This window comes from Cyprinodon tularosa, unplaced genomic scaffold (assembly GCF_016077235.1).
Source record: "Cyprinodon tularosa strain WSP-4 unplaced genomic scaffold, ASM1607723v1 ctg356, whole genome shotgun sequence".
Lineage (NCBI taxonomy): Eukaryota > Metazoa > Chordata > Actinopteri > Cyprinodontiformes > Cyprinodontidae > Cyprinodon > Cyprinodon tularosa.
In genome coordinates, this window is record NW_024039070.1 from 1,459,030 (window position 1) to 1,472,159 (window position 13,130).

Here is a 13,130-nt window from a genome sequence, read left to right on the forward strand (position 1 = left end):
ACTCCTGCTTTAGGCTAAAGAGGGTTCTGATAAGAGTGCAGAGGTTCTGGAGCAGCTCACTAAAGAAAAAGAAGTTTTATTGAAGGAGAGGAACGAAGCGAATGCTTTGCTGAAGGAGCTCCAGAGCTCCAAGGAGGACATTCAGACTCAGGTAAGAGATCAGATGCGACAGAAGGAATGTTAGTATTATTTAACAGTTAAACTGGGTAAAACTGTATGAAGCGGGGAGAGCAGTCCACCATACACTTGGAGAATCGGAGAATCATCCCCAATGAATCACTTACAAGTGTCCAATAAAGCTAATCTAACAGCGCCACATTGTCTGCAAGTAAAAATAAAACAACCTTTGGCTCACGTTGTGCCAAATTTGGTCAAGGTTTGAAGAACCTCTGAATACCTGAATTGCTTTTAGCCTGACGCCAAGTTGCCATGGGAGACCAGATCAGGAGCCAAGGCTCCAGACTGCAAAGCCTTTAGAATCATAGGGGTAGAAACCCCCTCTGCTACATTAAAGAGGTGATACTGTAGAGAAGGAGAGGAAGATGAACAGTACGGGGGATCAACCCTTATAGCTGTAGATCTCTTATACGTGTCACAAACCTTTTTTGTTGTTTTAGCTGGAAGCATTGAGAAAAGAGAACTCAAAGTATCAAGAAGACCTGGATTCATCCAAAGAGCAGCTTTGCACAGAAACCCAGAAGACAAAGAGTCTTTGTCTGGAAATGTGAGTACAATCCTCCTAGATTGTGTGCATGTGCTAAAAATGAAGTTTATTTTGAACACATCTTATTAGCTATATTGTTTAAACATAAATCAGCATGAATCAGAACAGCATGCAGGGTAATTTTCCAGTAACATTTCTGTTTGATAAGTGAGGAGCTAAAAGAAGCCGTATCTGTGAGGTCCGAGTCCCTGCAGAGGCTTCAGGATGAAAACAGCCGACTGTCTCAGGAGCTGAAGAATCATCACAGGGACCAGGGGACAGTAAGGGACAAAATACTGTCTGTTCTATTGTTAGATTGCTGTGTACCTATTCTGTAAAATGTGTAACAGTTTTATAATTTAAATCTTTTTTTATTTCCCTTGCTAACAAAAAAGCACTCGAATCTCCAAAAAGAATGGGAAGAGTTGAAAGAAAGGTAAATAATTCTTCATATTATTATTATTATTATTTTTTTTTTTAAAGGTGTGCATAGTTTCATCAGCTTAGCATTTTTGATTATATATGGCTGATTATGTTGCACTTGTTTTCCCTTCAAAGCCTGCCAAATAATGCCTTCAGGTACTCTTATGCTTTCTGATATCATGTCTGTCATCATCTCATAAAACATTCAGCGGCGGTACAGTATGTGATCACTGCTGCCTGGCAGGCGTGCTCTCAGTGCCTCCTTCTTTGTGTGCCATCGTATATTTATTTCAGAATTGGAGAACTAGTACTCAGACATGTAGAGAAAAAGTTTTCTTTTTACACTACAAATTTCAAGGGGATCTGTCAAATCCTTATTTAAAAATAAGGATTTGATTTCATTCTTGACCAGATAAATAAATTAATGGAAAATAGTTTCATATTTCTAAGCTTCATTACTAAATATTAATTATAATTTCTCTGCCCCTATATCCTTTATTCCTTCCCATCTTCCTTGTATTCCCTCCATTTATCCATTTATTCCATCCTTGTCGTATTCTCCTCTTTCCATCCATCCTTCTCTTCCTTCCCCTCAGCTCTTTAATCTTTGCCTTTCTTTCTAAATGTTTGTACTGGTGCTGAATCAATTAATCGGATTAATCGTAATTGATTTTTGAAATATTCGTCAACTAATTTGGTAGTCGATTTATTGTTAATTGGACTGTAGAGACTTAAAAACATGCCTTGAGCTGGCAGAACAACCCACTTAGAGCAGAAGTTATACCAAGATTGTTAAAAACATATTTAATATAAAATATTTAGGAAAAAAAAGTTGTTTTTTGTCCGTCAATATGCTCTATCCAGAACTACTCAAGTGGAAAAATTTGAGTTTCATCTGGTTGCATTTCATACAAAATCTTTTTATGGAACCTTTGGCAGTCCGATTATTAATCAAAACAATAATCGACAGATTAATCGATTTGTAAAATAATCCTTATTTGCAGCCCTCATTTGTATTTTTTTCATATTTAAAGCCTGTTTGCAGTAAAGGGGTCTGCCTTAAACCAATAATGAATGTAGAAACTGAGTTTTATTTCATTTTGTCCAATGCTTTGCGTTTAACAGTGAAGCCACACTGAAGCAGCAGCTGAGTAGCGAGAAGGCCGCACTCCAGCACTCCATTCATAAAAACAGTGCCTTGGTTGCAGAGAGGGACCAGCAGGTGGAGAACTTGAAGAGTGAGGTAAGAAAAAAAAAAAAAAGGTATCCTTTAACTGAAGCCTGCAAGCAAACCAATAGAGTATAAATGATGTTTATGAATAACATGCTTTCAAACTCTGTTTACTTTCATATGCAGCTTTTACCATCATTTCCTTTTTTACTGTAATATCATTTCACCCATCAAACCCTCAAGAGAGCCTTCTGGCAGGATGTCGGTTCTGGGTCAAATAATGAGCTGCTTTCATATGTGTGTTTACTATCCTCCTTCTCGTAGCTTGAATCATGACTTACAAGATTGTTATCCGGAAATCTCTGTCGGTGACACGATTTTTTTTTTTTTTCCTCCTTCGCAGAACCTGATTTTCATCTGTTGCTGCTTTCCTCTAAAACCTGCTTTAGCCTTTTGCTGGAAGATTAGCATCTGTACATACAGTATAATAATACATTGCAGCATTTTTGCAGCAGCCCCTTCAGTCTTGAAAGGATAATTGATGAACAGAAACGTCTGTTTAGAATTGTCTTTTAATTTTTTAACAGTTGGTTGCCATGCGTGAAGAAAGTGCCTCAATAAAAACGCAGCAGAAGACAATTCAGGCTTTGGAGGAGGAAAGGTCTAATCTTCAGGATCGTATAAAAAGACTTGAGAAGGACCTCACTGCCAGGCCTGATAATATCAACCAGACCTCAGGTACAGTAACATCAAAAACAAGTAAAACTCCCAGCCAGAGATTTTTTCTATTTTATTTATTTTGTGCAGTAAGACATTAATCTGATTTACTTTTCTTTTTGTTTTTTTTAGGGGATGCAGTCTTGGATCAATTGAGGGAAGATAAGGAGACTGCAGAGAATCAGGTTTATACTGCTCACTTATCCACTATCAAACACATTATTCCGGTTTGGTTTGTTTTTTCCATTGTTACCGTATGCCACTCAGCATAATACTGAGTATATGGGAGCTATGTGTTAATTCAATAATATACATAATACTTCTGTTTTACAGCAGTCCATCTGATTTACTGATGTTGCTATAAATGATTTAGATTGCATAAAAAGATGTAAAGCCACATCTCTCTAAATGAATGTATCCTTGATGGGTAATTTACTTCTGTAAGTGAATTTCTCTTATTAAATTAGAATTTATATATAGATTCATTACAAACAGTGGTATATTTTAAGCATTTATATATATATTTTTTTTTTTTCACTCATTAGTTTAGATTAGAAGTATCCAACTCTTGTTCTCCAGAGGTATCAAGTAACGAAGCACAAATACTTCGTTACTGTACTTAAGTACACTTTTTAGGTATCTATACTTTACTCCATCACTTATTTTTCTTCCTACTTCTGACTTCTATTCATTACATTTTCCCACAAGTATCTATACTTTCTATTCCTTACATTTTTAAAACAAACGTTACTCATTACTCTTGGCTTCGGTTTAATGTTTATAAATATTTATTTCACGTCATGTGCGCCATCCACATCTAGTGAAAAATAGTGTAATTGGGTGAGTCATATAACGCAAACACTCATTGATTAGCTATTCGTCAAATTTGAGCTGACGCCAAAGGAACACATCAGAAGCAAGCAGGTGTTCTTCAAACTGCAAACGTGAATTGTTTATGCCATGCTACAATGTTGGATTCAGAAAAAGATGTTAAAATGTCTGAAAGGTCGGAAACGGACAAGAGCGTATCGGGAGATGGAGACCAGCAAGACCTCCCTCATCCTTGGCCCTATCTCAAAGAAGTTTTCAAAATAGTCGAAAAATTGAGCTTTCAGTTCATATAGTGGCATCTGGCTGTTTTTTTTTAAAGGTTACTTAATAGTTTAAGGTGTTTTTGGAGCACATACTTTTTCACTTTTACTTGATTAAAGAGGTCAATTTGATACTTCAACTTTTACCAGTGTTTTTAAACTGCAGTATCTATTCTTCTACTTGAATAAGAAATGTGTGTACTTTTGACACCACTGCCAGGGTCAGGATGCTGCAGGTTTTAAATGTCTCCTGATCCAGACACCGCTGATGGAAATGGATGAGCTACCTCCTCAGCAAGGAGCTAATTTCTTATCAGCTACATCAGGGAAAACGCTCAATGTACAAGCTTAGCTTAGCATAGCATAGAACCAGCTTTGACAGAGTGGGCTTACCCATGTCTAGCTGGAAAATAAAGTCAGCATCTCTATAGAATTCATCAGCAAAAAGAAACAGTAAATGCTCTAAAATTTCCTGGTAGACTGCAAGTGATTCTGTTGGAATCTGTGCCTCTGTTCTTGCTCCAGAAAATGTAATATTGATTTTTAAATGTAAAAAACAATTTTATCTGTGAAGGGATTTGGAACTCTGGGCAACAGCCCAATTCTTTTACTCCTTATTCCATGCTAGATTCTCCTCATATTGTCTCTCATTGAGGACAAGGAGCTCTTACAGCAGCAGTCCATCTACTGAACAATGGATATATGTGTGTGGCGGTGCTTGAAATGACTGACTTCATTAAGAATCTCCTCCAACATTCCTGGAAGGGCTTGCTCTGACAATCCTCCAAAGGCTCTTTCCTTCAGAGGATCCTTTTATATAATCACACTTTTCCCTACACTTACTCTTACCATGCGTGGATGTAGAACATCTTCTTTAGCAGCCATTGGTAGCTTATCCGATTTGTTGGTGTGAAATGTCAGTGACTGTCTGCAGGACAAGGTTAGCCAGCTTGCCCATGACTTTAAGGCAACAACACATTTCTCTATGTGTTATTGGCTTTTAATAATAACTTTAATAATGATCTTTTCATAATAATAATAACTTGTTGTTTAGTTCGATAATCTAAGAACCTGAATTGTAGATTTTCCTACAAACTAACAGGAAAAATCAAACTCTTGAGTTCTTTATAATGAATTTGGAGTTTTTCCTTTTGAATTGAATGACTGAAATAAATGCACTTTTCACTAATGTTGTAAATAATATGATATTATTAATCTATAAATGTTTCTCCAAGCTTCCACTGTTGGTTAAGTCTGCAAAGGCCTTCTGTCAAATCGTTTCTTGTTTTTATTGCTATGAACCATCAGCATGTCTGCTTTCTGCTCATCTGTATACCTTCTTGCATCATCCTGCACTATCTGGGTCTATGATGTCCATCAGCATCTGCTTCCTCTACAGTTTTTGAAATAAAAAATAAAATATAAATTTTTTTTTTCTTTTTCTCTTTTAAATTCAACTCTTCCGCTCTGTTCCTCATCCCGGCAATGCTCCACCACCATCAGGAGGCGGTTCGTTAAAGTTTCTCATCAGCTCCATCTGTGCATGCTTTCCACTGTGTCTCTCTTCCACTTACAGCACATCAGTGAAAACTGTCACCTAAAGACCAATCAAGCTTGTTTCATCCAAACTTTGAGCATTAAACGAAATACGAAAAACGAATACTAAAAATAAATAAAATAATCCAGTAATTTAGAAGGTGCAGCAGATATCAGATCAGCTGCTAGTTGATCAGCTTGCTATGGCACAAGCTTTTTACAAGCTCTGATTTATCTTAGGCTGATATTTCACTGTAGAAAATCACTACCTTGATCTTTTTGGGGGGGTATGGTGACGCACCTTTAAGAAGAGTTTGACAATACTGTTGTGGTTTTTTTGTTTTGTTTTTTCAATCAAAAGCAAAATAAACAGAAAAATATAATGGGTTGATCAATACCATATGCTTATCAGATATTTATTTTTATTGGCGATATAAAAAACAAAAAACAAAAAAAAAAAACTCAAAATTAAAAATATATTAAAATTTTAAAATGTATATGCCAATGTCTTGGATACTACATTTATGTAACTTATTTAATCTATTACGTTGTCTCGATATATATTTAATTACCTGACATACTATAGTAAATATTCATGACGAAGTTCTGCTTTTCAATTTGGGCCCGAGAATAAGTTGAACAATCGCCACATCAAAAACCTCCAACACCGTATTTATTGTAATGTTTGCTGCGATCAATGACTGTGATAAAGTAGGCTGGGAAATAAAATTCAGTATAGAAAAATATTTAACCATATCAATGCAATCAGAAAGACGATTACCTAGAATGCCTTGATCTCAATCATAGTTCTAATAAACTGCGTTGGAGTTGGTTTTTTTTTTTTACCAAGTTGTGTTTCTAAGGAAGCCCAGCAGATTTCCTGACTTAAGAACCTAGTTCATCTGCTGCAACTAACGGGGGATTTGAAAAGGACAGAGCGACTAAACAACAATGCACAGTTCTATTAGCAGTTTCCACTGTTAAAGACTTAAGAGTTACCGGTAGCACATGTTTATTTATTTGGTAATTTTACTGTGTTTATACAGTCTACCGGTATATACTTTTAGGCACTATTTTAATCTATGGGATTTTAAAACATATTCATAGTTAATGCCAGGACTAGAAATAATAAAATGAAAATTGTGTCTTTTTTGTTTCGTAACAGTTTTTTTTTATTATTATAATTTTCAACACTGAAATATCCATCTTTAACCACCACCATCTCTCTGACTTGGTTTTAAAACATGTTAAATTCATTTTACTGAAACTTGCAGCGTCCCTGGTTAGAGCGTTTTTTCCCCCTCTTCTCTGCAGATTGAGTTCTTGAATTCAGTTATTGTCGACCTTCAGAGGAAAAATGGAGAACTCAAAGACAAACTGGAGAAAATGGCAGCCGCTGCTCTCAATGGGAATAATCCAAGTGAGATGGATAATAGGTAAGTCCTGTTCATAGCAGGTTTCCGGTAATTTTTTATTTTTTGGGGATCAGACTGATTTTAATTTGTTCTGCAGCTATGAAGAGCAGCCAGCAAAGAAGAAGCCTCCTCCTAGAAAGTTCTGCGACATTTGTGACTGCTTTGATCTCCATGAAACAGAGGATTGCCCCCTACAGGAGCAAATAGAAGACTCCCCTCCACACACCACCTACCATGGCAGTAAGGGTGAAGAGCGGCCCTACTGCGACACCTGCGAGGTCTTTGGCCACTGGACTGAATCCTGCACCGATGACCAGACCTTTTAAAGCCTTCCTAAAACCGCCGTTCGCACAATCAGTACATTTGCACATCATGTTGATTGCTCCATTCTTTTTCGGGTCTTGGCTTCTGTCTACATCTCATGCTTGTTTCTTCCAAGCATAATTGTTGTCCACACCAGCCCTCAAGCAGCCTCATAGAAGAATGGTTTTCAGCCTGTTTCTGGACATGAAGATGTAAACAGAAGGTTACAAACTTTTTTTCAAAGATACTCTGGAGAAGAAAAAATGTCCTGGTTTTGAACAATTTAATGAATTTTCTTCAGACCAGCTAATTTATCAGTATCCCACCATTGTTTGCACAGATTGTCAGGGGTTACAGAAACGATATATAGTATCTTATACGGTGTTTATTTGAAACTGTAAAATACTTGAGTAAAACAGTTTTGAGCAAAAATTAAAGAGCTATAGTTTATTTTTTTATGCCTGGAAATAGTATGTACTGTTGAAAAGGGTTTGATAAATGTAACTTTTGTCACAGGGGACAGCCTGGAGCAGAGCAATGAAACCCATAGCTCTTTGACTTTAATGGTTGAACTTTTATAGTCCTTATGAAATTGTATGCTGGGATATTATATTAAGATTCTCACTGTAAACTCTCCATTCCCGTTTCTTATGGATAAAGCTGATTTCTTTTTGCATCAGTGACTACTTTGACATCCTTTTCAATAAGTTTTAAATATCTGTATGAAAATAAAGTTTATGGAAGAATAAATAAACCTGTCTGCATGAAATCAAGAATGGTTATCTTTTTTTTCTTTTTGTTAATATCCCCAAACTGGTAGCTTTTTACTAAGTTGAAGCAATCAAGAAACGTGCATTTTAAAGACGATCTAGGTATAGTTCTGTAGAATTACATGTAGTGTCTTTCTGCAAAGGTTGTCAACGTGAACATTAGAGTTTATATGCAGTTTAACTCATCTACAATACCATGTATCTACTTGGTAATATCTGTTAGTAAATATTAAAAAGGGCATTTTTGAGCACAGCTACTGTATGTTACGTCACACTCCTGACAAAAGTCCTTTTACAATTAATTTTTCTTCTAAAATGCAGTTTTAGATTAATATATATATGAACCCAACAATACCTTTTCTGCTAAGAAAAACTTTAGTCACGGTTGGCAAGATCTCGGATATGACTGATTGAAAAAGTTAATTTGAATTAAAAAAAATAATAGCAATTGCATCATCTTTAACATCTACAAAATATTTATTTCAGTAAGCATCGTGGTAACAAGGGCAATAGCAACTGATTGCAGCAAGTAACTGATCATCACTAATAATGAAGAATAAAAATGACCTTTTTTTGGACATTTTGGATTATATTGAATCAAATATAAGTTTGTATCTATTTAGTTTTGGGTGTAAAAAACTGGTTGTGCTTCTGAAACAGCTAAATGAGTTTGAAATGTTGATTTTAGGCGATTTTTAAAAATGGTAGTCTAACCTTTCTGCCTCATTATTCTTCTCACAGCAGTGCACCAGTAACAGTCCCAGAACAAACCCAAATTCTCATACTACTGCTACCGTGCTTGAGAACTGGTAGAAACTAAAGCCGTCAGGGACATAAAAGATTTGTTAAAAGAGAAAAATCTAGAGTAAACCATCTGCACACATACACAGCCTAAATAGAAAAAGATATATAGGCTAATGCTAATTAGTGTCTGTAAACATTTGATTACAAATATAAAACTGTTAGCTCAAACATTTCTTTGAAAGTGATTTCTTGTTATATTTAAGAAAGAAGTAGTGGGACCTTAATCGATTACAAGAAAGTGTCATCTGCGTTAAGAACTTTAAAATGGATGCATGGGGATATTTGACCCACAATCTTTTACCCTAATAAAATATGGTAGCGTAAAATGGTCAGCTGCACATATTTAATTTCAGACTGATGGCCTCTAAAATGCAATAATCACATTAACACCTGGACTGGGTTCTCATATATACTGTATATATATATATTTTTTTTTGTAATCAATGCATCCACTTTAGGGTAAACTCCAGCTCTGGGTTACAGATATTTTATATTTATATTATTTATATTTGTGACGATGAGCTTCAGATGCTGTTTTCCATTTCTCCAGCTCCACACTAAGCTCCACAGTTGCTGGTTCCTGCTGGACTGGTTCAGGTGGGTTTCTCTGGTTTCTCTGTGTCTACACTCTTTGCTGCTTTACACAGAGAGTGAAAAGAGGTCTGAAAATCCTGAATGTTGCAGCATAAATTTTTAGTTTTTCCTTATATTATATCTTAGACATTGAAGAGCTGATATTAACAGCAGTGATTCTTAAATATTTTAAGGTTCCGTGCAGAACTCGTATAACCTTTTGTTGGTGATGCAATTCTCATTAGGGACCCGCTGGTTCCTCTCTGTTCTACTTTTTTCTCCTTCCTCCCTGCTAACCACTTTCTTTTCTCAGATATTATCAAATCACATGTCTCTATGGCCGTAGCAGTATATCTCATGGTATCTATTATGAATTTACAAAATATGCAACAGGAAAAAAAACTTGCCTTCTGTGTTTTCTCAGAGTGTACAGGTAGGGGACCAAAGTCACAGACAGCAGTGACCGTCTGATTCCCATTAAGCAGGCTTTGCAGTGGGATGTGTGCAGAGGCCAGCACTCCTCTGATAGGTGGATCTTGAACCGGTTCTATTGGACATCTGTTCTTTATATCTTTAGGTTTGCCTTTATTGAAAGCTGATTTGACCTGCAAAGGATAACAAAAACTTTTGATTTGCTTTGAGGCACAAAATCAAAAGGATGTAAAATGTACATTTTGAGCACTAAGATAAACTTTGTGTGTTCTTAGAATCATTCAGTATTTTATCAGTTTGCAATTTTGCAATGTGCAAAGTAATTTACTGTGCAAAAAAAATAAATAAATAAAAAGTTTTAAATATAAAACAAAATATGTTGACTCTTGTATCTGGATTATTTTTTAAGAAATTAAATATCTATTTTTTTTATCAATATGATGTAAAACTAAACATTTTCAAAAGTAGCAACAGGATATAGTAATATTGTTTGTAATATAATTATACATTGGCATTTAAACTGTATTGTGTAATTTAATACTTTTTCTCAACTAAAAGCACAAATATTAAGTTTGACAAAAAGGCAACTATCGTATGTTGAGCAAATATTTTTATAAGTAAAGTTCTGCTACAAAACAATCAGATAATGAACAAAGTTTCTCATGTGCTAAATGATGTGTTAAAGCTTCATGTATCACAGCAGAGGTGTTTCATGTTAAACTGAAAGCTGACAAGGGACAAAAGTACCTAGAAATCAACTCAATCAATACCACATTTATGTAAATTCATAGCTACTAAATGCTACAAGTAGAAAAAGACAATAAAGAGAGAATTTTATATTTACATTAGTCTTTTTTTATGGTTTGGTTGCATCCTTTCAATCAATACCTGCCTTTAAACTGGATGACTTTAGATTTTGGAGATTCATCCACAAAAGTCTCAGTGCTTCCCTGTTATTTTGGCTTATTCCTCTATAAAGAGCTGATTTAAATTTGTTAGTCTTCTGTTTAGGAAACATATTTTTTGCCCAAGCTTTAGCTACCTTGCTGGTGTCTCCAGATGCTTCAGGATGTCCATATAACGTCCTCGCTTCATAATGTCACCTGTTTGGGGAGTAGCACCATTCCTTCTGACTGAAAAAAACACAGCATGATGCTGCCACCAACATACTGTAGGATTAGGAGCGTGTGTTGCTCTGTGGGTTTTTTTTTTTGTATTGGTTGTCTGTTCAGCTCATGTTGTTACATGACTTTAAATCGCTGTGGAGCATGGCACCCTATTTCCAGCTGCTTCAGAAGATCTTTTGCTCAAAAACCTGCTTGTCCCTTTTCTTAAAGGTTGGGCATTCTTATTTAGATTCTATAATTCTTATAACATGGAAATGGCTTCGTCATTAATCTAGAAATCTTGACTTCCTCTTCACAGATACATGCTGTGATGATACACTCTGTGTATACATAATGACATAATAAAAGTGTCACGGTCTTGATTCTGTTATGTTTTACTTAGCTCTGTGTTTTCTAGTTTTATTGGTTTAATTCCTATTTTGTTGTATTTTCTGGATATATTTCAGTTCTAAGGTTTTTATTTGTTGCCCTCTTGTGTTGGTCTCATTTTCCCTAGCTCCTTTCTAGACTCCTCTCTTCACACCTGCTCCCAATCTGCTCATTAGTCCTCTCTTTGTTCAGTTTACCATTAATACTCTCCTTGTGCAGTTCCTCAGTGCTGGTTCCTGGTCTTACCCTGGATTTTGGATTCCTGCCTCCTTCAACTTTTACCGTTAATTAAAACTGCAAGTACTCACCCCTTCCTCTCAGCCTCTGCGTTCAGGTCCTCAAAACCAAATCGTGACCAAAAGTCAGATTAGCATCTTTAGCAGATTGTTAATATCTTTCCATTATGTCACACAAAGCATCAGACATTTTGAGGTTTTGGTCTAATTCACATGTAGAGTGATGCCCCATGTGTAGCTTATACACTCACCGGCCACTTTATTAGGTACCCCATGCTAGTAACGGGTTGGACCCCCTTTTGCCTTCAGAACTGCCTCAATTCTTCGTGGCATAGATTCAACAAGGTGCTGGAAGCATTCCTCAGAGAGTTTGGTCCATATTGACATGATGGCATCACACAGCTGCCGCAGATTTGTCGGCTGCACATCCATGATGCGAATCTCCCGTTCCACCACATCCCAAAGATGCTCTATTGGATTGAGATCTGGTGACTGTGGAGGCCATTTGAGTACAGTGAACTCATTGTCATGTTCAAGAAACCAGTCTGAGATGATTCCAGCTTTATGACATGGCGCATTATTCTGCTGAAAGTAGCCATCAGAAGTTGGGTACATTGTGGTCATAAACGGATTGACATGGTCAGCAACAATACTCAGGTAGGCTGTGGCGTTGCAACGATGTTCAATTGGTACCAAGGGGCCCAAAGAGTGCCAAGAAAATATTCCCCACACCATGACACCACCACCACCAGCCTGAACCATTGATAAAAGGCAGGATGGATCCATGCTTTCATGTTGTAGACGCCAAATTCTGACCCTACCATCCGAATGTCGCAGCAGAAATCGAGACTCATCAGACCAGGCAACGTTTTTCCAATCTTCTATTGTCCAACTCCGATGAGCTTGTGCAAATTGTAGCCTCAGTTTCCTGTTCTTAGCTGAAAGGAGTGGTACCCGGTGTGGTCTTCTGCTGCTGTTGCCCATCTGCCTCAAAGTTCGATGTACTGTGCGTTCAGAGATGCTCTTCTGCCCACCTTGGTTGTAACGGGTGGTTATTTGAGTCACTGTTGCCCTTCTATCAGCTCGAACCAGTCTGGCCATTCTCCTCTGACCTCTGGCATCAACAAGGCATTTCCGCCCACAGAACTGCCGCTCACTGGATGTTTTTTTCTTTTTCGGACCATTCTCTGTAAACCCTAGAGATGGTTGTGCGTGAAAATCCCAGTAGACCAGCCGTTCTGGCACCAACAATCATGCCACGTTCAAAGTCACTCAAATCACCTTTCTTCCCCATACTGATGCTCGGTTGAACTGCAGGAGATTGTCTTGACCATGTCTACATGCCTAAATTCACTGAGTTGCTGCCATGTGATTGGCTGCTTAGAGATTAAGTGTTAACAAGCAGTTGGACAGGTGTACCTAATAAAGTGGCCGGTGAGTGTATATGAGGCATAGAAAGT

The 13,130-nt window shown here is 36.8% G+C and overlaps 1 protein-coding gene across 5 annotated transcripts in view; it reads left to right on the top strand.

The window, feature by feature from the left end:
* Positions 1-8,135, top strand: part of clip1a (CAP-GLY domain containing linker protein 1a) — a 30,459-nt gene extending 22,324 nt beyond the window's left edge. For 3 of the 5 annotated variants that reach the window (XM_038295542.1, XM_038295546.1, XM_038295547.1), the window contains 11 exons: positions 14-151; positions 618-724; positions 873-984; positions 1,099-1,139; positions 1,262-1,282; positions 2,252-2,369; positions 2,885-3,035; positions 3,147-3,199; positions 5,609-5,614; positions 6,956-7,077; positions 7,154-8,135. In XM_038295542.1, the coding sequence (XP_038151470.1) occupies positions 14-151; positions 618-724; positions 873-984; positions 1,099-1,139; positions 1,262-1,282; positions 2,252-2,369; positions 2,885-3,035; positions 3,147-3,199; positions 5,609-5,614; positions 6,956-7,077; positions 7,154-7,382 (1,098 nt within the window). In that variant the 3' untranslated portion in view covers positions 7,383-8,135. The remainder of the gene's footprint in view (positions 1-13; positions 152-617; positions 725-872; positions 985-1,098; positions 1,140-1,261; positions 1,283-2,251; positions 2,370-2,884; positions 3,036-3,146; positions 3,200-5,608; positions 5,615-6,955; positions 7,078-7,153) is intronic. The other 2 variants (XM_038295543.1, XM_038295544.1) reach the window with 2 other exon arrangements.
* The last annotated feature ends 4,995 nt before the right edge of the window (positions 8,136-13,130 follow it).